Raw genomic sequence first — 24,241 nt, forward strand, 5'->3', positions numbered from 1 at the left:
TCGCACTTCCGGCCTTAGCGGTTATGGGGTCCACGGCCCTTGTGGACCATTAAGACTGTGTAAGGCTGAAAACTCTGAGTAGACATGGGATCAGAGACTAAACACAGGCTAAGATAAATACTAAGTAAGGAAGGACTAGAATTACAAAGAACTAAAGAAAACCAAAACCATGAACAAGAGGCTTTGTAAAATATACATGATACTGTATATACACTATATTTCCACATTTTTATTATGGCTTTCATACATAGGTACATACATAAAGAGAGAGAGAGAGAGAGAGAGAGAAAAGGATTAGCAATTTACTGCTTAGAAGCCTCAAATAAAGACCTGATTTAGACAGAAAAAAATCTGTATTTACTGAAGGCAGACATTTAAGAAACCTTTTGGTCATATACAATGAGTACAGGAGAGTTTAACTACAGGTTTAGTGCTTTATTTAATGCGTGCAGAACAAGAAATGAAAATGTTACGCTTACACCTATCTATCTTTGAACCTGAGGTTCTCACAGCAAGTCTAGATTCTTAAACAACTTAAAATTAACAGTAAATTAATATAAATGCACTAAATGAGCTAAATAAACAAAACATATGAATACAAAAGACCACCCCAATTAAAACAAAACAAAGATCTTCTATTTATTCAAAAAGAAACCAGCAGCACGTTGTCGCAGTGGCTTGCACCGTCCCATCACAGTAAGAAGGTCCTGGTGGGCTCAGGCCTCCCTGTGTGGAGTCTGCATGTTCTCTCTGGGTACTCCAGCTTCCTCCCACAGTCCAAAGACATGAATGTTGTTCTAAACAGTGATTATATTTACCACAGGTGAGAGTGTAACTGGTTTACTCTCTGATAGACTGTCAACCACATCATCACCACAGTGGACAGCATCATGTTTAAGATTTAGATGGAAAAACATAGAAACAGCTCCTAGATTTCAGTTTTGCGATACAGAGCACCCCCCTTTAGAAAAAAAAAGAAGCATATACTATCAATGAAGATCAACACACCAGGCTTCCTTTATATAAACTGAATTAACAAAACTAAAATCTCAGTCAGAATAAACAGACATTATCAGATGTCGATAAAATGATTAAAAAATTATAGAAAACATAAAGAAAATATACCAATAAAACACTTGCTGAAAATATGACAAGAGTGTGCACTCGGCTCTCACTAGAGCTCTGATACTTTAAACTGGACCCATTTAAATGTTAAAGCTTATAGTTCCAAAGCCCAAGAAAATATTTGCTTTACTTTGTTGCAAACTAAAGTAATTGTTTTGTTTTTTGTGATCCATCTTCTAATAGCTACAATTAAATTAGTGTAACAGATTTAGCAGCAGATTCAGCAGAGAATCAAGTACAACATTTCCACGTTTTCTGCATACTTGAATATATATATGAATATATGCACATTCCAGTTAAACCTCTCAACTTTACCTGCTCTTTAACAGCTTATGTGTTCAGTGTAAGTTACCATAATCTTTAAATCAGTATTTATATTCATACCTCTTTCAATTATTCATAGCTGAACAGGGTAATTAAAACCAGATTTTAAAAAAGTAACTTTTGTGACACAAACCTCTGACTTTTAGCTCAAAGCAGCTCACTAAGCCAATAATCTTGTATCGATAGTGCACCGCTTAGCGTGAGTTTTCATGTGGCGCAACAAATGAGTTCTAGAGTTAAACCTTTTCCCACATGTTTTACATTCATACGGTTTCTCACCTGTGTGTGTTCTTGTGTGTTCTGTCAAAATAGAGTTACGGGTGAACGATTTCCCACAAGTTTTACAATGATATGGTTTAACACCTGTATGCATTCTCATGTGTTTCAATAAGGAACTACTATATGCAAATACTTTCCCACAAGTTTTACAATGATATGGTCTCTCACCAGTGTGCATCCTCGTGTGTTTCACTAAATCACTATTAGAAGCAAACATTTTCCCACATGTTTTACAATGATGTGGTTTCACACCTGTGTGAATTCCCATGTGTTTTAACAGAGAACTACTGTATCCGAACATTTTCCCACATGTTTTACAATGATATGGCTTTTCACCTGTATGAGCTCTTGTGTGCTTCAGTAAATCACCATTATAAGCAAACATTTTCCCACATGTTTTACATCCATATGGTTTCTCACCTGTGTGAGTCCGCATGTGTTTCAGTAAATTACTATTATATAGAAACATTTTCCCACATCTTTTACAATGATATGGTTTCTCACCAGTGTGCGTCTTCAGGTGTCTCAGTAAATCACTGTTATAAGCAAACTTTTTCCCACATGTTATACAAGAATAAGGCTTCTCACCTGTGTGAGCTCTTCTGTGCTTTGCTAAAGAGCCAGTACATACGAAACCTTTGCCACAAATAGTGCATGAATACGGTTTCTCGCCTGTGTGGATTCTATAATGTCTTGTCATTTCATAATTATATCGGAATACTTTTCCACAAACATCACATTTTAGATACTTTGTACTTTTATCAGAGTTACACCTACTCCCTGATGTTGTCGGGTCTTCTTTATTCTTGTGACTTTTGTTCGTAAATCGAATTGATTGTAAATCAAGTTTCTCGCTTCGTCCCTGATCTTGGTTCTCAGCTACAGCAGAGCTTAGAAACAGGAGCTGCTGCCCACCTGTTTCGGTTTGGTCACTTTTGTCGCAAGTAGCGGTCACCATAAAGGTATCCGTCTCCTCCTTCAGTATAAGCTGCTCTCCCTCCTGACTGCTGCAGAGTTCCTCCGGTTCCTCCTTAATCTGTGGAGATTCTGGTTTCCCGTGTTTCAGACTGGAGTTGTTATCCTGATTACAGAGCTGCTGCTCAGTTGGTACCACCTCCTTCTTAGGAACATGTTGCTGTAAGACATCTGGAGGGACAAAAGGAGACATCGCAAAGAAAGTGATATGATGTTATACCAGAAAAACAGAAGCAAATTTACTTTTAAATAAACTAAAGAACAGCAATAAGGGTAAACCATCATTAAACTACAAGCTGATGTCTTTAAAAAAAAAAGCACTCCATGAAGCTAGTACATCTTTTTATTTACCTTAGAATAAAATGACAACAATTCCAGGTTTCTCTTTAGCACTGTAGCTAGCCTGTTAGGCTGTCCAGTCCATGCACTGTTGAGCCAATGTTGAGCCAGTTAGTGAGCAGAATGATTTCAAAAGTCAGCAGCGCAGGAGTCACAGTAGAAGAGCAGAATATGGACACTGCTAACTACCAAAATACAAAACATTATTTGGTCAATCCTTGTTTTCTTTCTTTTAGAACATTTTACCATCTCATCCTCTCTCTAAGGGAAAGGCTAGCAACCCATTGGAGGAAGCTCATTTCCGCCGCTTGTATCCACAATCATTTTCTTTCAGTCACTACCCACAGCTCGTGACCATAGGTGAGGGTAGGGATATAGATTGATCAGTAAATTTAGAGCTTCGCGTTTACAGTCAGCTCTTTCTTCACCACAACAGAGCGGTACAGCGTCCACATTACTGTGGCCACAGCACCAATCCCATCTGTTGATCTCCTGCACCCTTTTCCCTTAAATCGTGAACAAGACCACGAGATAGTTAAACTCCTCCACTTGAGGCAAGAACTAATCTTCTACCCAGATTGGGCACTCTACCCTTTTCCAGCTGAGGACCATGGCCTCAGATTTGGAGGTGCTGATTCTCATTCCCACCGCTTCACACTCAGCTGTGAAGCGTTCCAAAGTGAGCTGAAGGCCATCACCCAATGAAGCCAACAGAACCACATCATCCGCAAAAAGCATAGATGAGGTTCTGAGCCCACCCAAGTGAAAGCCTTCTGCCACTTGGCTAAGCCTAGAAATCCTGTCCACCCCTGGGGTGGGGGAGCACCAGCAACAGTGTGACCACTCTTCAGATGGCCTTGTTAAACATGAGGTCACTGGCTAATAAGACTTTTGTCTTAAATGATTTTATTCGCTCATCCGGACTTGACTTGTTATTCTTGACTGATACTTGGCTTCGCCCTGGTGAAGCCAAGTTTCATTCTCAGAACTGCTTCCACCCAATTTCACTGTTCTGAGCTCACCCCGAACCATTGGCAGAGGTGGAGGGCTAGCTTCAGTTTTTAAAAACAAATTTCGATGTCGGCAGCTGTCATCTGTTCTGTACCCCAGCTTCGAGGTGCAGTTATTGGAACTGAACCGCATCCCTTCATTTCTTTGTGCTTTGGTGTATTGCCCCCCGAAATTTGTTAAGGATTTTATTTCTGAATTTGCTGACTTACTGGGGAGTGTTGTCTTACGCTATGATCGTATTTTAATTGTTGGGGATTTTAACATTCATGTTTGTTGCAAAGACGACTCACTAGTCAAAGACTTCCTTACTCTTATTAATTCGTTTAATCTCACCCAGTGGGTAAGTGATCCAACTCACACAAAAGGTCACACACTCAACTTGGTACTGTCAAATGGTTTGGATATCTGCATCACAGACATCACGGATAAAGTTGTATGGGAAACGATTAAACATTATCCTTTTCTTTTCTCCGATTGGTGATCGCTTTAAATTGGGAGAACCTCAGGATTTCGGACCATTTTGTTTAATACTGTTATTAACAATGTTGATTTGTATAGTGATGGTTCTCTACGGCAAACACGCTAGATGAGCTCTCAGTCAATTGCTCATTTCACTGCTGCTTTTTTTGATTCCCCTCTTTTTGATGTTAATGGTATTGCGGATTTATCAGCGGAGGAACTTACCAACCTTTTTAATACTAGATGTGCCGACATTCTTAATTCGGTGGCACCTCTGAGGACATAAAGTGCCGAATTGTTACGCCAACCCTGGCTTAATGACACTACCCGCGCCCTTAGGTGTGAATGCCGGCACACTGAGCAAAAATGGAAAAAAGATAAACTCCATGTCTCGCTGGACATGCTGCCAAATCTACCTTCTTCTCTGGTATTATTAGGTCTAACTGCCATAATCCCCAAGCCCTTTTTAGTATTTTTAATTTCTTGATAAACCCTTGCCCCTTTACTTATAGGGATGCCTCCCCTGTACTTTGTAATAAATTTTTAAATATTTCACTGGCAAAATTTCAGTTCTGAGGGCATCTCTCTCATCTCCATCATTGTTAGTTTCTGACCCTGTTCCAGTCCCTGAATGCTTGACTGTCTTTCAACAGTTCCAGCCACTGTCTGATTCTGATTTAACAGCTATAATTGATCATCTCAAAATCTCGAATTCCCCCCATGATATCCTTCCCTCTCGTTTTCTTAAGGAAGCTTTGCCCACTGTTGGTCCCTGTATCCAACTGTTACTGAATATATCACTGTCATCAGGTTGTGTACCGTCAGTATTTAAGCACGCTGTCGTGCAACCCATTATAAAGAAAAAGAACACATGCTGCCGTTGGGATTACACTTCCTTTCACTGCTACGCCGACGACATACAATTTTATTTCCCTTTGACATCGGATGTCTCTACTTCCTTGCAACCCCTATTTGACTGTCTAAATGAGGCCAAAACTTGGTTATCATGTAGCTCGCTCACACTGAACGAGGATAAGACAGAAGTTATAGTTTTTGATAGTCACACCCCGCTGGAACAACTAACTGATGCCTTAGGGCTCCTTGCTAGCCATCTCTCACCCACTGTTAGAAACCTTGGTGTTTTCCTGGGCAGCTCTTTTAAACTCAAGAAACAGCTCTCTCCTGTGGGAAAAAAAAAGTTTCTACCACCTGCGTCAGACATCTAAAGCTAAACTATACCTCACTTTGAAGGTCCTTGAAAAGCTCATTCACGCTTTTATCACTTCCAAATTAGACTACTGTAACTCTCTCTACTTGGGCCTTCTATTTTTCTCTATTCACCGGCTCCAGTTAGTTCAAAACGCAGCTGCGTGTCTCTTAACTGGTACTAGAAATTATGTCCACATCACACCAGTTTTAGCCAACCTACATGGGCTCCTTGTTGATTATTGTATCAATTTCAAAATTCTTTTGCTTACCTTTAAAATTTTAAATAATTTGGATCCCAGCTATCTATGTGAACTCGTTCATTTGTATATCCCTAATAAGGCACTTAGATCTTCCAATCAAATGCTCCTGATGCAACCAAGGTCTTGTCTGAAGTCCAGAGGTGATCGGGCCTTTGCTGTCGTAGCTCCCAGACTCTAGAATAACCTCCCTCCTTATATTCGTTCCTCCGAGTCCATCCAGTCTTTTAAATTGTGTCTTAAAACTTATTATTTTAGTGTCGCTTTTGATTTAAACTAGTATGTTATTTCGTGGCCAGTTTTTGTTTCAAACAATTGTCATATTGTTTCCTGCCCTCCTTTAAACTGTTTCTTTTTTTAATTCTGTCTTATGGTATTGCTCTGACCGACTGTGAAACACTTTGGTCAACTTTGTTGTATTTTTATGTGCTATAGAAATACATTTTGATTTTTTTGGGGGGATATAATAACGAACAAAGGGCAGCCCTGCCGGAGCCCATCACCCACCAGGAACGAGTCCGACTTATTGCCAGCCAGTCACCCCATATTCCCGGAGCACCCCCACAGAAGACCCTGGGAATCTCTCTCCAAATCACCAAAACACACGTAGACTGGTTGGGCAAACTCCCATGCACCCTCAAGTATCATTGAGAAGGATCTATACAGTGTTCCACGACTAGGATGAAAACAGCATTGTTCCTCCTGTACTCAAGGTTTGACTAACGGATGGACTCTCCTTTCCAGCAACCTGGCATAGACCTTCCCATGGAGGCCGAGGAGTGCGATTTCCCTACAGTTGGAACACACCCTCCGGTCCCCCTTCTTAAAGATGTACAGTAGATCGTACAATAATAGATACAGAGAAAAACCCAACAATCATATGACCCCCTATGAGCAAGCACTTTGGCAACAGTGGGAAGGAAAAACTCCCTTTTAACAGGAAGAAACCTCCGGCAGAACCAGGCTCAGGGAGGGGCGGCCATCTGCTGTGATTGGTTGGGGTGAGAGAAGGAAGACAGGATAAAGACATGCTGTGGAAGAGAGACAGAGATTAATAACAGATATGATTCAATGCACAGAGGTCTGTTAACACATAGTGAGTGAGAAAGATGACTGGAAAGGAAAAACTCAATGCATCATGGGAATCCCCCGGCAGCCTAAGTCTATTGCAGCATAACTAAGGGCGGATTCAGGGTCACCTGGTCCAGCCCTAACTATATAATAATAATAATAATAATGGATACTTTATTGATCCCCATGGGGAAATTACTTGTTTTTCTCTGCATTTGACCTATTCACTCAGTGAAGCAGTGGGCAGCCCACTAAGCAGGCGCCCGGGGAGCAGTGTGTAGGGACGGTACCTTGCTCAGGGGTACCTCAGGGTAGCCGTTAAGTGGATTCGAACCGCCGACCTTCCGATCATGGGGCGACCACTTTACCTACTGAGCTATCCCTGCCCCATATGCTTTAGCAAAAAGGAAAGTTTGAAGCCTAATCTTAAAAGTAGAGATAGTGTCTGTCTCCTGAATCCAAACTGGAGGCTGGTTCCACAGAAGAGGGGCCTGAGAACTGAAGGCTCTCCCTCCCATTCTACTTTTAAATACTCTAGGCACAACAAGTAGGCCTGCAGTGTGAGAGCGAAGTGCTCTAATAGGGTGATATGGTACTACAAGGTCATTAAGATAAGATGGGGCCTGATTATTTAAGACCTTGTATGTGAGGAGCAGGATTTTGAATTCTGGATTTAACAGGAATCCAATGAAGGGAAGCCAATACAGGAGAAATATGCTCTCTCTTTCTAGTCCCTGTCAGGACTCTTGCTGCAGCATTTTGGATTAACTAAAGGCTTTTCAGGGAGTTTTTAGGACTTCCTGATAATAATGAATTACAGTAGTCCAGCCTGGAAGTAATAAATGCATGAACTAGTTTTTCAGCGTCACTCTGAGACAGGATATTTCTAACTTTAGAGATGTTGCACAAATGGAAGAAAGCAGTCTTACATATTTGTTTAATATGTGTGTTGAAGGACATGTCCTGGTCAAAAATGACTCCAAGGTTCCTCACAGTGTTACTGGAGGCCAAGGTAATGCCATCCAGAGTAAGAATCTGCTTAGATACCATATTTCTAGGCTTTTCAGGGCCGAGTACAATAACCTCAGTTTGATCTGAATTAAGAAGCAGAAAGTTAGCGGCCATCCAGGTCTTTATGTCTTTAAGACATTCCTGCAGTTTAACTCATTGGTGTGTGTTATCTGGCTTCATGGACAGATAGAGCTGGGTGTCATCGGCATAGCAGTGTAAATGTATGCTATGTCTTCTAATGATGCTGCCTAAGGGAAGCATGTATAATGTAAACAGAATTGGTCCTAGCACTGAACCCTGTGGAACTCCATAATTAACCTCAGTGTGTGAAGAGGACTCTCCATTTACATGCACAAACTGGAGTCTATTAGATAGATATGATACAAACCACTGCAGTGCAGTACCTGTAATACCTACAGCATGTTCTAATCGCTCTAATAGGATATTATGGTCGACAGTATCGAACACTGCACTAAGGTTTAGCAGGACAAGCACAGAGATGAGTCCACTGTCAGAGGCCATAAGAAGATAAGAAGTCTTTTCAGTGTTTGAAATGAACAATCATTGGCGATTGTGGCTCAAGAGTTGGGAGTTCGCCTTGTAATCGGAAGGTTGCCGGTTCGAGCCCCGGCTCGGACAGTCTCGGTCGTTGTGTCCTTGGGCGAGACACTTCACCCGTTGCCTACTGGTGGTGGTCAGAGGGCCCGGTGGCGCCAGTGTCCGGCAGCCTCACCTCTATCAGTGCGCCCCAGGGTGGCTGTGGCTACAATGTAGCTTGCCATCACCAGTGTGTGAATGTGTGTGTGAATGGGTGGATGACTGGATATGTAAAGCGCTTTGGGGTCCATAGGGACTAGTAAAGCGCTATATAAATACAGGCCATTTACCATTTACAACAATCAACTTCATTTTCAAGAGGAAAAGAAAATGGATTACAGTGGTAGAATAAAAACACCAGAACAAATTACGGCTTTTAAAACAGACTTAGAAAATTATGACTGGCAAAATGTTTATGTGGAAGACACTAATGATGCTTACAATGCGTTTTTGGATATATTTTTGTCAATCTATGACAGCCATTGTCCAATTAAAAAGTTTTCTAAAAATTATAAAAAGAAAAAACCATGGTTTACACAAGGTCTGGAAAGAGCCTGTAAAAAGAAAAATAGGTTATACAGGATTTTTTTTGACACATAGAACAAAGGAAAATGAAGACAAATATAAGAAATATCGAAATAAATTAACATCTATTATGCGATATGAAAAGCTGCTTCAAAAACATAAAAGTAATATTAAGGCTACCTGGAGTGTATTAAATAGGATAATAAAAAAATCAACATAATACATGTTCTCCAACACATATTGTAACAAGAGGTAACGTAGTGATTGAGAATACTGAGAGCATAGTTAATGAATTTAATGATTACTTTGTTAATGTAGGTCCCAACTTGGCAAAAGAGATTTCTGTACCAGGAGGAAATGATGAAGTAGATTCTACTTCTTGTAAATGTAACTCAATGTTTCTTGGTGGAGTCTGTGAGAGTGACATTGTAGAAGTGGTGAGTAAATTCAAGAGTAAAAAATCTACGGATTGTGATGAACTTGACATGTCACTAATTAAAGAAGTTCTTCATAGTGTCCTTCAGCCGTTAACATATATTTGTAACAAATCATTTCAAACTGGAATTTTTCCAGATAAAATGAAAATTGCCAAAGTGATCCCACTATATAAAACTGGTGATAAACAGATTGTGTCAAACTATAGACCGGTATCTTTACTGCCTCAGTTTTCAAAGATTCTTGAAAAACTATTTGCAAACAAACTAGATTCTTTTATTGATAAATATGATTTATTGAATGATCATCAGTATGGGTTCAGAAGAAATCGCTCAACATCTCTAGCTGTGATGGAATTTATTGAAAATATTGCAACGGCTGTGGATGAAAAACAGTTTGGAATAGGTGTGTTCATTGATTTACGTAAAGCCTTTGATACGATAGATCATTCTTTACTTTTACAGAAGTGTGAAAGGTATGGTTTAAGAGGTGTTGTACAATTTTGGTTAAATAGTTACTTGAATAATAGGTTCCAATATGTGAGTATTAATAACATGAAATCTAAACTTAGAAAAGTAACTTGTGGAGTTCCGCAAGGATCTGTTTTGGGACCTAAGTTATTTTTACTTTATATAAATGATATTTGTACAGCCAGTGATACTTTAAAATATGTGATGTTTGCTGATGATACAAACTTATTTTGCTCAGGAAAAGACATAAAGAAATTACTGAAAACAGTAGAAACAGAACTCATGAAGTTAAATAGATGGTTTGTATTTAATAAACTATCATTGAATGAAAGTAAAACAAAATTTATGTTATTTGGAGGTAGTAAAAGTAATATTAAAGTAGAATTGAATTTAAATAATGTTGAAATTGAAAGAGTATATGAGACAAAATTTTTAGGAGTAATTATTGATGATAAACTTTGTTGGAAGCCCCACATAGAACATGTGAAACGAAAATTATCCATGTCTATTTCTATTCTTTATAAAACAAGAGATTTTTTGAATAAGAACTGCCTTTATTTATTGTATACTTCCCTTTGTTTGCCTTATATGACCTACTGTGCAGAAATTTGGGGGAACACATACAAAACATATTTGGATTCAATATTTAAATTGCAAAAAAGAGCTATTAGAATAATAAATAAAGTTGGATATAGGGAGTCCACCAACCAGTTTTTTGTAGGATCATCTATGTTAAAATTCATGGACATTATATATTCTAAAACTTTAGAAATGATATATCGTGTCATGAAAAAGAATGTTCCAATTTGTATTTTAAGTATGTTTCAACTAAGAGATGGAAAATATGATTTGAGGGGGTCTTATAAGTTTGAAATGCCTAAAGTGAGAACCAATGTTAAGTATAGATGTGTGTCAGTTTTGGGAGTGAAATTATGGAATGGACTTAATGATGAACTGAAGATGTGTTTTTCTTTGTCATTCTTCAGGAAGATTTTAAAAACTTAGTATTATACAAGGTTATAGAAATTTGGTTTGTTAAATTTTTTTTGTGTTGATTTAATTTCTTGATTTATCATTGATTTCTTTTCAAACTGTTATACAACTTATTTATCAATGCTATTTATTTTCTTGGTTATGGATTTGATTATTTCTATGGGGGTAAGGGATAGGATAAGTATAAGCCATAAGGCTTCAGCCTATTCCTTTTTCGGTTTCTGTTTGAGTACTTTTATGTAAAATTATAATCTGTTGTTGTTGTTGACTGAAATAAATTTCAATTCAATTCAATTCAAGATCATTTGTAACCTTCACTAAAGCTGTTTCTGTGCTGTGATGAGCTCTGAAACCTGACTGAAACTCTTCAAATAAACCTCTGCAGATGATCTGTTAGCTGTTTGACAACTACTCTTTCAAGGATGTTTGATATGAAAGGAAGGTTGGAGATTGGCCTATAACTAGCTAAGACTGCTGGGTCTAGAGATGCTTTTTGAGTAAAGGTTTAACTACAGCCAGCTTGAAGGCCTGTGCTACATAGCTGATTATTAGAGATAGGTTGATCATATTTAAGATTGAAGCATTAAAGCCCCTGGGGTGGACCTCATCCACCCTAGGGGCTCTGCCACCAAGGAGTTATTTAACTGCCTCAGTGGTCTAAGGAGCATGGAAAAAAGTGTCAGGACTCCTTTAAGTTGCTTGAAGACGTTTCACCTCTCATCTGAGAAGCTTCTTCAGTTCTAGGGTCAAGTGGTGGGGAGTCCCAGATTTCAGCCCTGTGGGAGTGCCCCCCTCCTCCCTGAGAGGGACAGTGGACCCCCTAATGATCCTCTACCTAATCACATGAGCCAAGGTGTAAAAACGGATGTAGGTCTACCTTATCATGTGATGTCCTGAGGTCAGATGGCCCAGGATGTGAGTGGGAGTTTAGGCATCTGGGAAGGGATCTCAAAACTGGATTATAGATGGCACAGTGTCGTAAATCACCTTCTCTGTTCAAAGATGGTCGTGCACAGTGGATATAAATGGCTTCTTTTACTCATTCAAACCATTAATCTTCTCTGTCCAATATGTGTACATTGGTATCCCTGAAAGAGTGACCTTTGTCCTTTAGATGCAGATTGACCGTTGAGTCTTGTCCCATGGAGTTGGGTCCTCCACGGAACACCTCCATGGGACAAGACTTGGCGGTAAATATGTGTGGCGTGGGTGTGGTCCTTGGCCAGCTGCAGAGGAGGCGTGACGCAGTGAGCTCCCGGGGCGGCGCAGGGGCGGGGTGAACAGGTGTGCTGGGATCTGACAGTGATTGTGTCTCTTTATATGTTGGCAGTGACAGACGGAGACGGAGGTGACAGCAGAGAAAGAGAGCGCGGAGTATATGTGTCCACGTACAACCCCGAGTTTAATAAAAGGTTTCTGCATTGTCAAAGTCGCTCCGGCTGGTATTTCTTGGGTCCACCGTTACACTGGTGCCGAAACCCACGCGTGATGTCCGGTCCCCTGCCGGCTCCCCCTGCTCCCCCGGCGGCGCCGCCGCCCGCCCCACCGCCCGCCCAGCCGCTGCAGATCTTGGGCCAGATGATGGTGGACATGGCGGCGATGGCGGCTCGTCAGGCGGCCACGCAGGACCAACAGTTGGCGTTGCTTCGCCTGCAATCGGAGCAGCAGACCGCGGCTCTGGGGCAGCTGCTGGGGAATGCGGCCGCGCCGGCTCCCGCCCCTCCGCTGTCGGTGACGTTGCACCGGATGCGGGATGGGGAGGTCCCGCTGGTTTTCATCGAGGCTTTCCAGGCCACGGCGGTGGCCTGTCGGTGGCCGGAGGAGGAGTGGGCCGCCCGGCTGCTGCCGCTTCTGTCGGGTGAGGCCCAGACGGCGGCGCTGAGCCTGCCCCCCGGCTCGCGGGGGGTGTTCGAGGACGTGTGCCGGGCGGTGCTGGATCGTTTGGGGCTCTCCCCGGAGGATTACCGCCGTCAGTTCCGGGCCAGCAGGATGTCGGGGGGGGAGCGGCCGTTTGCCTGGGCTCGGCAGCTGGAGGATGCGGCAGCGAGGTGGCTGCGACCGGGCCCCTCGGCTGGGGAGACGCGGATGCTGACCATGGTCGTCCTCGAGCAGTTCGTGGGAGGCCTGCCCGAGGCGACGGCTCGTTGGGTTCGCTGCCACCGCCCGGCGGATTTGACGGCGGCGGTGACGCTGGCAGAGGACCATCTGGCGGCCGACCCGGTACCGGGCCGTGAGGAGCCGCGGCGGGGCGCCCGTGTTCCGCCGCCCAGGCCACCGGCGGCGGCGTCGCAGAGGAGAGGCGGCGGCCCTGCGGGAACGGAGCAGGCAGCAGGGTGGAGCCCCAGGAACCCGTTCCGGCCGCTGCTTCCCGCCGGAACCCCGGCGGCCGCCGAGGTTGCCCCGGAGCCACGGGGAGCCGCACAGACGCCGGGGCCGGACTGTTGGAAGTGTGGGCGGCCGGGGCACCTGCGCCGAGACTGTCCGCTCATGGAGGTGGGGCAGGTGTTCCACGTTGCCGGCGCTCCAGCGCCCACCCCCGGTCCAGGAGTGACGTACCGCGTGCCGGTAAGGTGTCAAGGGGGTATTCGCCATGCTTTGGTGGACACGGGCTGCACGCAGACTCTGGTCCACCAAAGTTTGGTTCGCCCCGGGGCATTGTTGGAGGCTGACTGGGTGGAGGTTAAATGTGTGCACGGGGATATTCACAAGTACCCAGTAGTGTCACTGTTGCTGAAATTCAAGGGCAAAACGCATAGAGTGAAGGCGGCGGTTAGCCCGCGCCTGTCGCATCCCCTTATTTTGGGTACGAATTGGCCGGGGTTCCACAGCTTACTGGGGCAGTACGCGGGGATGCGATCGCGGTCTGTAAATTCGTGTGACGTTTGCGCGGCGCTCGGCGGTGACGCGGGGTCGACCGACGCTGACTCTGGGGGGGAGGAGGAGGCGGGGACTTCCACGGAAGCCCCGCCGCCTCCCGTTGTGTACCCCAGGGAAGATTTTCCACTAGAGCAGTCTCGGGACGACACCCTACGCTCAGCCTATGACCAAGTGATGGATATTGATGGTCGCTCGGTGCGCCCCGACGCTGCGCGAACGTACCCTCATTTCCAATTGCGGAACGATCGGCTTTATAGAGTGAGCCGTGACACTCACACTAATGAAATCCGCACACAGTTATTGGTGCCGCAAAGCCGCCGGGAAATGATTTTCCAGGCGGCTCATTCGAACCCCATGGCAGGGCACTTGGGTGGCGAGAAAACTCTGGAGCGCATAATGGCCCGATTCTATTGGCCGGGCATTTGGGCCGACGTGCGCCGCTGGTGTGCGTCGTGCCCCGAATGCCAGCTGGTTAACCAGCCGGCCGTGCCAAAGGCGCCGTTGCGCCCATTACCGCTGATGGAGATCCCGTTTGAGCGTATTGGCATGGATCTCATCGGGCCATTGCACCGGAGTGCACGCGGCTATCGCTTTGTGCTGGTCCTGGTGGACTACGCAACGCGGTACCCGGAAGCAGTGCCGCTACGCACCATTTCAGCGAAGAGCGTGGCGCAGGCACTGTTTCAGGTCATCTCCCGAGTCGGTATTCCGAAAGAAATACTGACTGACCAGGGCACGTCGTTCATGTCGCGCACATTGCGGGAACTGTACGAATTACTGGGTATTAAATCTATTCAGACCAGCGTCTACCACCCTCAGACTGATGGGTTGGTGGAGAGGCTGAATAAGACTTTAAAATCCATGATTCGTAAGTTCATTCGCGAGGATGAACGCAATTGGGATCGCTGGTTAGACCCTCTGTTGTTTGCAGTGCGGGAGGTGCCCCAGGCCTCCACGGGATTTTCTCCCTTCGAGCTGTTATACGGCAGGAAGCCGCGGGGGGTGCTCGACCTGATTAAGGAAAACTGGGAGGAAGGCCCGAGCCCTGCGAAAAGTGAAATTCAGTACGTGCTGGACCTGCGAGCAAAGCTGCACACACTGGGGAGGCTCTCACGGGAGAATTTGCTCCAGGCCCAGCAGCGGCAGCGACGCCTGTATGACAGAGGGGCTAGACTCAGGCAATTTTCACCGGGAGATAAGGTGCTTGTGTTACTTCCTTCTTCCAGCTCTAAATTACTCGCCAAGTGGCAAGGACCCTTCGTGGTCACACAGCGAGTGGGGGACGTTGATTATGAAGTGGTACGGTCGGACAGGGGCGGGGCCACGCAGATTTACCACCTCAACCTCCTCAAAGCCTGGAGGGAGGCGGAGACCGCTTCTCTAGTGAGCTTGGTAAGAGGGAGAGATGAGTTGGGGCCGGAGGCGCCAAAGTCTAGCATCCCCGCCTCCCTCCATTGCAGTGACCATCTCACACAGGCCCAGAGGGCGGATGTTGCTGCATTGCAACAGTGCTTTGCCGACGTGTTCTCCCCCTTGCCCGGCCGTACTTCTCTCATAGAGCACCATTTTGAGACGCGGCCTGGCGTGACGGTGCGTTCACGGCCCTACAGGCTGCCGGAACATAGAAGGCAAATTGTTTTCCGGGAATTGAAGGAAATGCTGAGGCTGGGAGTAATAGAAGAGTCACACAGTGCTTGGTGTAGCCCCATCGTCCTTGTAGTAAAGAAGGATGGGTCTATACGGTTCTGTGTCGATTATCGCAGAGTGAATGAGGTGTCACGTTTTGATGCTTATCCCATGCCCCGGGTCGACGAGCTCCTGGACCGGTTGGGCACCGCTTGCTTTTTTACGACTCTGGATTTAACCAAGGGCTACTGGCAGATTCCCTTGTCTACAGAGTCCCGGGAAAAGACGGCCTTCTCCACTCCGTATGGGTTGTACCAATTCGTGACGCTTCCGTTCGGCTTGTTCGGCGCCCCTGCCACTTTTCAGCGCCTCATGGACCGGGTGCTGCGGCCCCACGCTGCCTATGCTGCCGCCTACCTAGACGACGTCATCATTTACAGTGACACGTGGGCGGGGCATGTGCGGTGTGTGGCCGCGGTGCTGGAGTCCCTGAGGCAGGCGGGGCTCACGGCCAACCCGAAGAAGTGTGCGGTTGGACGGAGGGAGGTACAGTATTTGGGGTACCACTTGGGGAGCGGGCAGGTGCGACCTCAAGTGGAGAAGACGGCGGCGATTGCATCCTGCCCGCGTCCCAAGACGAAAAAAGAGGTGAGACGGTTTCTGGGGCTGGCCGGCTATTACCGGCGGTTCGTCCCAGGGTTCGCGGACCTGACCAGCCCCCTGACTGATCTCACCCGCAAGGGTGCCCCAGATCTGGTCCAGTGGACGGAGCGGTGCCAGGCGGCGTTTGTGCAGGTGAAACGGGCTCTCTGTGGAGAGCCGCTGCTGTTCACACCTAACTTCTCCCTCCCTTTCTGTCTGCAGACTGACGCCTCGAGCAGAGGGCTGGGGGCCGTTTTGTCCCAGCAGGTGGGGGGAGTTGACCGGCCGGTCGCTTACATCAGCCGGAAGCTCACGGACCGCGAGTCACGGTACAGCACCGTGGAGAAGGAGTGCCTGGCGATCCGGTGGGCGGTCGACTCCCTTCGCTACTACCTCCTGGGCCGCCCGTTCACCCTCTGCTCGGACCACGCCCCGCTGCAGTGGCTCCACCGCATGAAGGATGCCAACGCCCGGATCACTCGGTGGTATCTGGCCATGCAGCCCTTTAAGTTCAAGGTGATCCATAGGCCGGGCGCGCAGATGGTCGTGGCCGATTTCCTCTCTCGCTCGCGGGGGGGGGGGGGGGTGTAGGTTCGGCCGGATGGGCCCCGGCCTCAGTCGGGCGGTGGGGATGTGTGGCGTGGGTGTGGTCCTTGGCCAGCTGCAGAGGAGGCGTGACGCAGTGAGCTCCCGGGGCGGCGCAGGGGCGGGGTGAACAGGTGTGCTGGGATCTGACAGTGATTGTGTCTCTTTATATGTTGGCAGTGACAGACGGAGACGGAGGTGACAGCAGAGAAAGAGAGCGCGGAGTATATGTGTCCACGTACAACCCCGAGTTTAATAAAAGGTTTCTGCATTGTCAAAGTCGCTCCGGCTGGTATTTCTTGGGTCCACCGTTACAATATGGTAAACCTCTCTACTTGTAAGCTTTGTACCACAGGTCTGCGCTAACTTAATCATTACTTTAAAAGCCACAGTAAGTCAGATAATCAGTGTTGGGGAGTAACGGAATACATGTACTGGCATTGTGTATTTCAAATACAAAATTTGAGTGACTATATTCTGTTACAGTCACTATTTTTAAAAAGTTATTCAGAATACAGTTACTTTGTTGAAATAAATGGATTACACTGCAGTCTTTTCCTGTTTCATGTTAGGCTATGCCCTCTCTATTTTTGGTAATTCCACATCGGTGGAAACCCAAACAAAACCCGCATTAAGAGGCTCTAATGCCTGTGTCTCAATCTTGCAGCTCATGAAGTGAAGAAATATTTTTTAATAATTTAAAAATTTTTTTTTAATTATTATTCAAAAAATTATTTAATATGAAGGCAATAGTTGGAGTGTTACAGGCATAATCCTAAAGAATATAGCCTCATGGGCAGTGTAGTCTGTGCTGAAGATTGAATGGACTGCCATACCAGTTATGTAAATGGTCTGATTCTTATATAGCGTTTTTGTACTCTCACGGAGTACTCAAAGCGCTCTATACAACATGCCTCATTCACCCAATCACACCCATTCTCACAAGCACTTTATCTATACATAGTGCTTACTAACGACATTCACACACATTCATACTCCAGGGTTAGTATCTTGACATGCAGACTGGAAGAGCCAGGGATCAAACCACCAACCTCCCGATCAGTAGGTGACCACCTCTACCTCCTGAGCTACAGCCACCATGTCTGTGAGCGTGAGGGAGGGAGAAAAGGGAGAGGGGAAAAGAGTTGACGAGTTGTCACCGAGCAGAAACGGGAGTTGGAAGCATGCAAATATAATAATAACCACTGCAGCCAAAAAGAGAGCCTGACAAGCCCAGTTGAAAGTAAGCTATTAGGACTTGACTGTACACTGTGTTCGTGTTTTCCTCCAAAACAATAAGTTTTGTTGGAGCAGCCTTTCAATGCCTCTCTCTGTCTCTCGCTAGCAAAGTCGACCCAGACAACATATTAAAGCTAGTTTTCGGCTATGAGCCCAACAAGGAACCCGACATATTAGCCAGGACTCCCTTCACTACGGTTTGGAGCTGCTGACCTTTTTTATATATGTGCAGAAAGGTTTTCTATAAGAGATCGCTGCTAAAAGTGCAGCCTTACCTAATGTCCACCCTACTGTTACTCATTGTATATTAAGATTTAAAAATGTAGTTGGTGTTGGTTTGGCGACTAACTAGGGCTGGGCGATATGACCCACGATCCATATCACGGTATAATTAGAAGCATGTGCGGTAACGATAAATATTGCGATATATTCTTTTTTCTGTATAACATATTTTCCATCCTAAAAATCATTTAATCCCCCCCCCCACACACACAGACAAAACATTAAGGATTGTACATTAACATAAAACTGTTGTACACACACACACACACACACACTCACACACACACACACACACACACACACACACACACACACACACACACGAAGAGAGAGAGTATGCATTGTATGCAAACAGCTACCAAACGGCCATCATAATTCATCATACAATGAGAACAGGACAAATCAACAATTAACAATGACTGATTAATATTAAAATCTGTAACATAATGTATTGTTTGGAGTTTAGTCTGTTACTGTTAATATTTTTACCATTTCTTCTTGGAGCAACTGTAACCCACATAATTTCCTTAGGGATTAATAAAGTATTCTGATAGTTTCAGGATAACCTGCCATTATCCAATCACACATCTGCTTACCTGCATCTTTGCTCGTTTCTCCTCCTCTTCTTTTCTCTTTTTTCTAAACTGAGCACCTGATGGCTTTGAACTTTTCTTGTCCATCTTGGTTTTAATTTTGCACTCCAGTATGAACACAAATCCCTCAACTCGAGGATCACCACAACATGATCTAACAGACCTACACCTTAGTTCACAGATTCACTTTGTCACAACCCAGGATTCAGATCATGAATCCATAATGAGCTTGGATTTACATCATTATGAATGAAATACGCTCTATTTGGAAGCAGCAGGCCCCTCCCCTTTCGACGGGTTGTGTGGAGACTTTAAATCATCAAACTGTAAATTTTAAATTGTTATTGATCCTTTACCCCGAGTCCTAAAGTGTATATTTATTTTCTTATATATATTGTTTGTTTACTTGCACTGCTGTAGCTGGAGCCTCGTCGTCTCGTCTCTATATGCTGGACTGTCTGTAGCGGAGATGACAATAAAGTTTACTTTGACTTCAGCAGCGCGCAGGCGCACCGAGGGCTCTCGCGCTCACTTTTCCCTATAGAAAAAACATCGGTGCAGATTATAAGTCTGTATCATGATGTCTGGTGTTTTCGTGTTTGTTGTTTTGTTTTATTTTGCGAGTTGGTTATTAGATGCTGCTCCAGCCAGAGACTCCCCCGCCGCCCCGCCCTGTCTTCCCTGTGCCGCCAGCAGCGGGCGCACCTCGCAAACGGGGGGCGCCCTTACTCCCAGCAAATGGGCGATAGAAAACCGATCGGTGCCTGTGACATTCCCACTATGCGCTGGCATGACGTCGGGCAGCATGAGTACCAGCAATTTTTTTTTTGTGCCAATACCCGTGATACCGCCCCGGGCAACCGCCGTGTCGCCCGTATCTAAAACCGCTACTGTGCTCAGCCTTGTGTATATACAGATGTATTGCACAACTAATGTTGCCGTATTTGTTTATATTGTTGTTGATGAATAAAATTCACTTAAAAAAAAAGCTTAACAGGAAACATGAAGCTGTTTAAAATGATTCCGCCTAAACAAACCCATTCATTGATGAATTCAGGTTGAATAAATGCTCAAATCCGGCCTGATTACATAGCATTACATTAAATATTCTATAGAAAGGAAAAGCGGGACAGAGCGGGGAGGAAACGGACCAGGTCGGAATGCAACCACGACACGTCCGGGGGCTTTTCGGCACATGGGCCCCCCTCTGAACCAGACTCACAAATCTTCTAATCCTAACTTTGTTTCACTAAATAATCAGGAGAGAAATCCAGGCTGATTTCAGCGCCTGCTGTTTGCATGGAGCGCAGCGCAGTCCTGTCCTCTGTTTGCTCTTTGTTAGCTCACATCAAAAAGTCCTCACAATCAGAAACGTCCCGCAGAGCTGTGATCAGGATGCTCCCTCAGAGGGACACTCACCTGTCCTGTGCAGCTTGATTTGGGGTTTCCAGGTGATATCCAGCAGTCTGCGCTGACGGTCGATCTCTTCCTCGTACTGGACGATCGTTTTTTCAAACTCCAAGAATATTTGTTCAGCAGCAGCAGTTAGTCGCTCGTTGATGAACTCTCTCAGATACTGAACTGAAGGCATCGTTGCTGCCGCGGCTCACACACTCAGCTCACACACTCAGCTCACACACAACAACACAACAGTCCCTGTGCTCAGGCACACACACGTGGAAAGCTAACGGTATTAGCGCCTTTCCTTTGTTTTCTTCCGCCTGGTGTCACGTGGTGAGCTTCCGGCAGAGCACACGTGTTGCCTTTAGTTCCTATGTGTACATTTTTAAACTCACCGTTGCAGTAAATGAACAGATTCTAAGCAGCAAGGCTACAGTGCGAAGAGAAAACAGATCCATCAAAAACAAATTATCCTTTTGCCATAAGCATTGTTGCATTGTGTGAAACTAAAACCGGTGAGCATTAGTTTGGTGATGAGAGAGCTCAGAGGAGAACAATCAGACAGGTTGGAGCTGACAGAAAGAACAGCTGTGAACATCAGTCTTATCCAGGGACTCTTCAACATGTGCATTGAAGGAGAGGTAGATCAAACTACCAACGGATAGATTTCACTTTATAGACTTCCTGCTGCAAGATCTCCAAGCAAAGCAGAGCAGCAGAAAGACGTGCTGAGTGTGAAGCTGTCAGCAGGGGGAATAACACAGGGCTGTGAATGAGTCCTGTCACTGTGATCAGGCTCCTCCTTCTAATCCACCAACTTAGTGTTGATGAAGACTAAACAGAGAGATCACAGCTTCTTTATACTTGCTGTAGCTCACAGTTACTCTACACTGCAGATATGACGCCTCTGTTCATCTCAGTGCTGCTGGCTGCTATGTGCCTCGGTATGAACACAACTCTGTTTCTTTGATATCAACATTGACGTGATTCTTTAACAGCACACTGATACTGTTTGTTGGTGTTTTACAGAATGCAGAGCACAAAAAGACAACGTGCTGCAAGCAAAAGGAGAAGAGACTGCTGCTGCAGGAGGCACAGTGACACTTGGCTGTCAGTATAACACCAGCTCATCAAATCATTATCTCTACTGGTACAAACAGGATGGAAACAACAGCCCCAAATTCATCCTGAGTCGCTTTAAAGTTGGTGAGGGGGAAAACGAGGCTGGAGACAGATTTTCATCCACACTGGATTCCAGCATCAGATCAGTTCCTCTGAAGATCCAGAAGCTTCAGCTGTCTGACTCTGCTGTGTACTACTGTGCTCTGCAGCCCACAGTGACAGGAAACAGCAAAACTCTGTACAAAAACCTTTGGAGCAAAGACAACAGAATACTCCACAACATCCACTAGAGGGAGCCACACACTGTTAAACTTCTCTCCAGTCAGAATTACAGTCTTTACTTGTTTGATCACATTGATGGAAAGCGTTAAGGCCTATTATTTTCTCTCTTCTTTCTACATTTTTCATTTCAGTGTCTGATCGATGCACTCCTCCACTTTTCATCAGGACCAAATTCTGTGGGTCCTTCCAATATTTGCCAGTGAAATATAGTACAGTGGTCCCTCGGAACATGGGGAACAGAGCCTTCAGTTGCTCTCTTCCTCAAGCCATAAGAAATAAAAACTCTCTTCCTGTGTTTAAGTCACAGCTCAAAACACATCTGTTCAAACTGGTTTATTCACTTTAGTGCTGATTTTATCTGCTGTCAAGTTCTGTTTTGCAATTTTAACTTATTTTATGTATTTTATGACTATTGCTCCCTTTATTAATTTTGTTCTTTTGTAAGGTGACCTTGGGTTTTTGAAAGGTGCCCACAAATAAAATGTATTATTATTATTATTACTTCTCTACCGTGGTGATGGGATTTCCGGCTCTTTTTAGAGAGCCGGCTCTTTCAGCTCCCAACCGGCTCTTCAGGTTGTTTTGTTGCTTTAAATAATTTATTATTAACAACAATATAAAATTATGCACTAAAGGAATTACTAATGTAAAAAAAGTGGTTTTATTTAGAGACAGAGCAGGTACAAACTCCAAAACACATTTCTAGCGTTAACTGAACTTCCAAAACAGAGCTACCTAGATCACTTAAATTACACAATTGAAAGCATGAAAGCATGTGTGTATAGTTATATTCAAATAATTAAAGAAAAAATGTTCATTTACCTGTTACTACCACACACCAAATCCGGTCATTGGTACTTTCTGGCTTGTGTAGCCACTACGTAACAAAAGCTCAACACTGTGCCTAGCATCCTGGAGCACGTCTGTTGTGTTTTGTACGTGTTTTGGAGCTTGTATGTGCTTTGTCTCTAAAAAAAAAAAAAAAACATGGCTCGCGTCCTACACGTCAAAGATCCGGCTCTAAGAGCTGTTTCGTTCGCAACCGACACATCACTACTCTACGAGACTGAAACTGTGAGAAGAACATTGGACTAGTTTCCCTTTGACTGTACAAATGTAGTTGTACTTTTTTAGTTGTTATTTAGCTCATGAGTATCTTACACAATGCCAGTCTTACATTCCTGTTGCATCTCATAGTATTAGACCCTTACCTGGAACTTCTATTTTAACTCTGTTATTTGTTGTTTATTGTATACCGCACATTTTTTACTCATTCTCATCCTGCTGCTGTAACACAGTTTTACCTGTGAGATCAAAAAAGTCAAACTTAAAATCACACATGCAAACGTGTGAGTGTGAATATTCTGTCTCTGTTAGACCTGTGATAGACGGCCAACCTGCTCCCTTACTCAGTGATCACCACAGTGGTTAGGTTGGCCGTCATGTTTGAGTTTTGGGTGGATAAAAAACAAAGAAAGAAAACAAACAGCTGTTGTGCATTTTTGGTTTATAACATAATTGTAAAATTCTAACTTTAATTCAACAACAGAGTAGATTTCCATGTGTATCAAAAAACTGAAAAGACAAAACAACAACAAATAAAAACATTAAAAATTGATCACATCGCAGTCTGACAGCTGAAGACATCAGGCTGATCTGACTGTTCAGGACAATAATGCAGAGGCTTCCTGCGCCGTAACAGTGGGTGTACAACAAGTTTATGTAAAAAACGGTCGTGGTGGTGAGAAAAATGACCGTTACAGCAGGTATACTACTGCGTTAAGGTGGTTTAACTCTGAACCTTTAGAAACTCTCTACTTAGACACTGTTTTCTCTAAAAAGACTTCTAACCTGAGGGGTAGATTATGAATGGTAAATGGCCTATATTTATATAGCACTTTTACTAGTCCCTAAGGACCCCAAAGCGCTTTACATATCCATTCACACACACATTCACACACTGGTGATGGCAGCTACATTGTAGCCACAGCCACCCTGGGACACACTGATAGAGGCGAAGATGATATTAAGGGAACAACTGCACATTAGAGACCTGAAACTTACAGCAGCAAAAACTAAGAAAAGATTTGCTTTAGCTTGTGGCAAATCTAAATTAATTGTATTACTTTCTTGTGTTGTGTGTTCTAATTGCTACAATTTAATCAGTGTTAAAGAGATTTAGCAGCAGATTAGAATGAGGTATAACAGCACAGTCACTTTTAAAGTGAAACTCTGAACACATTACCTGCTCCTGACCAGGTTATTAGTGTAAGTTACCACAGCGAATTAGATAAAAACAGCTACTTTTGTGACACAAACCTCTGACTTTTAGCTCAACACAGCTGAGCAATTAACCTTGTGTCAAAATACACCTCTCAGTGTGAGTTCTCATATGGCGCCACAACTGTGTTCTGGTTTTGAACCTTTTTTCACATCTTTGACAACAAAGCCACTGGGTTCAACAGCACCAACACGGAGCAGAAGACGCCTATTTAGCTATGCTATAAAACTA

The 24,241-nt window shown here is 44.5% G+C and overlaps 1 protein-coding gene across 2 annotated transcripts; it reads right to left on the minus strand.

The window, feature by feature from the left end:
• Positions 1 to 420: 420 nt before the first annotated feature.
• Positions 421 to 20,655, minus strand: LOC146686842 (uncharacterized). Of its 2 annotated transcripts, XM_085440238.1 has the most exons (3): positions 20,344 to 20,655; positions 2,644 to 2,874; positions 421 to 797 (listed from the first exon to the last, which is right to left on the minus strand). In XM_085440238.1, the coding sequence occupies exons 1-3, from the start codon at positions 20,513 to 20,515 to the stop codon at positions 640 to 642; spliced, it is 561 nt and encodes a 186-aa protein (XP_085296364.1). In that variant the 5' UTR covers positions 20,516 to 20,655; the 3' UTR covers positions 421 to 639. The 2 variants fall into 2 exon arrangements, with proteins under 2 accessions (XP_085296364.1, XP_085296363.1); XM_085440237.1 differs by having other exon boundaries at positions 730 to 2,874.
• Between the last annotated feature and the right edge of the window lie 3,586 nt (positions 20,656 to 24,241).

Source organism: Copadichromis virginalis, linkage group LG18, assembly GCF_057382275.1.
Source record: "Copadichromis virginalis isolate Kocher_CV1m ecotype Utaka linkage group LG18, C_Virginalis_male_GT1.1, whole genome shotgun sequence".
In the NCBI taxonomy this organism is placed as follows: domain Eukaryota; kingdom Metazoa; phylum Chordata; class Actinopteri; order Cichliformes; family Cichlidae; genus Copadichromis; species Copadichromis virginalis.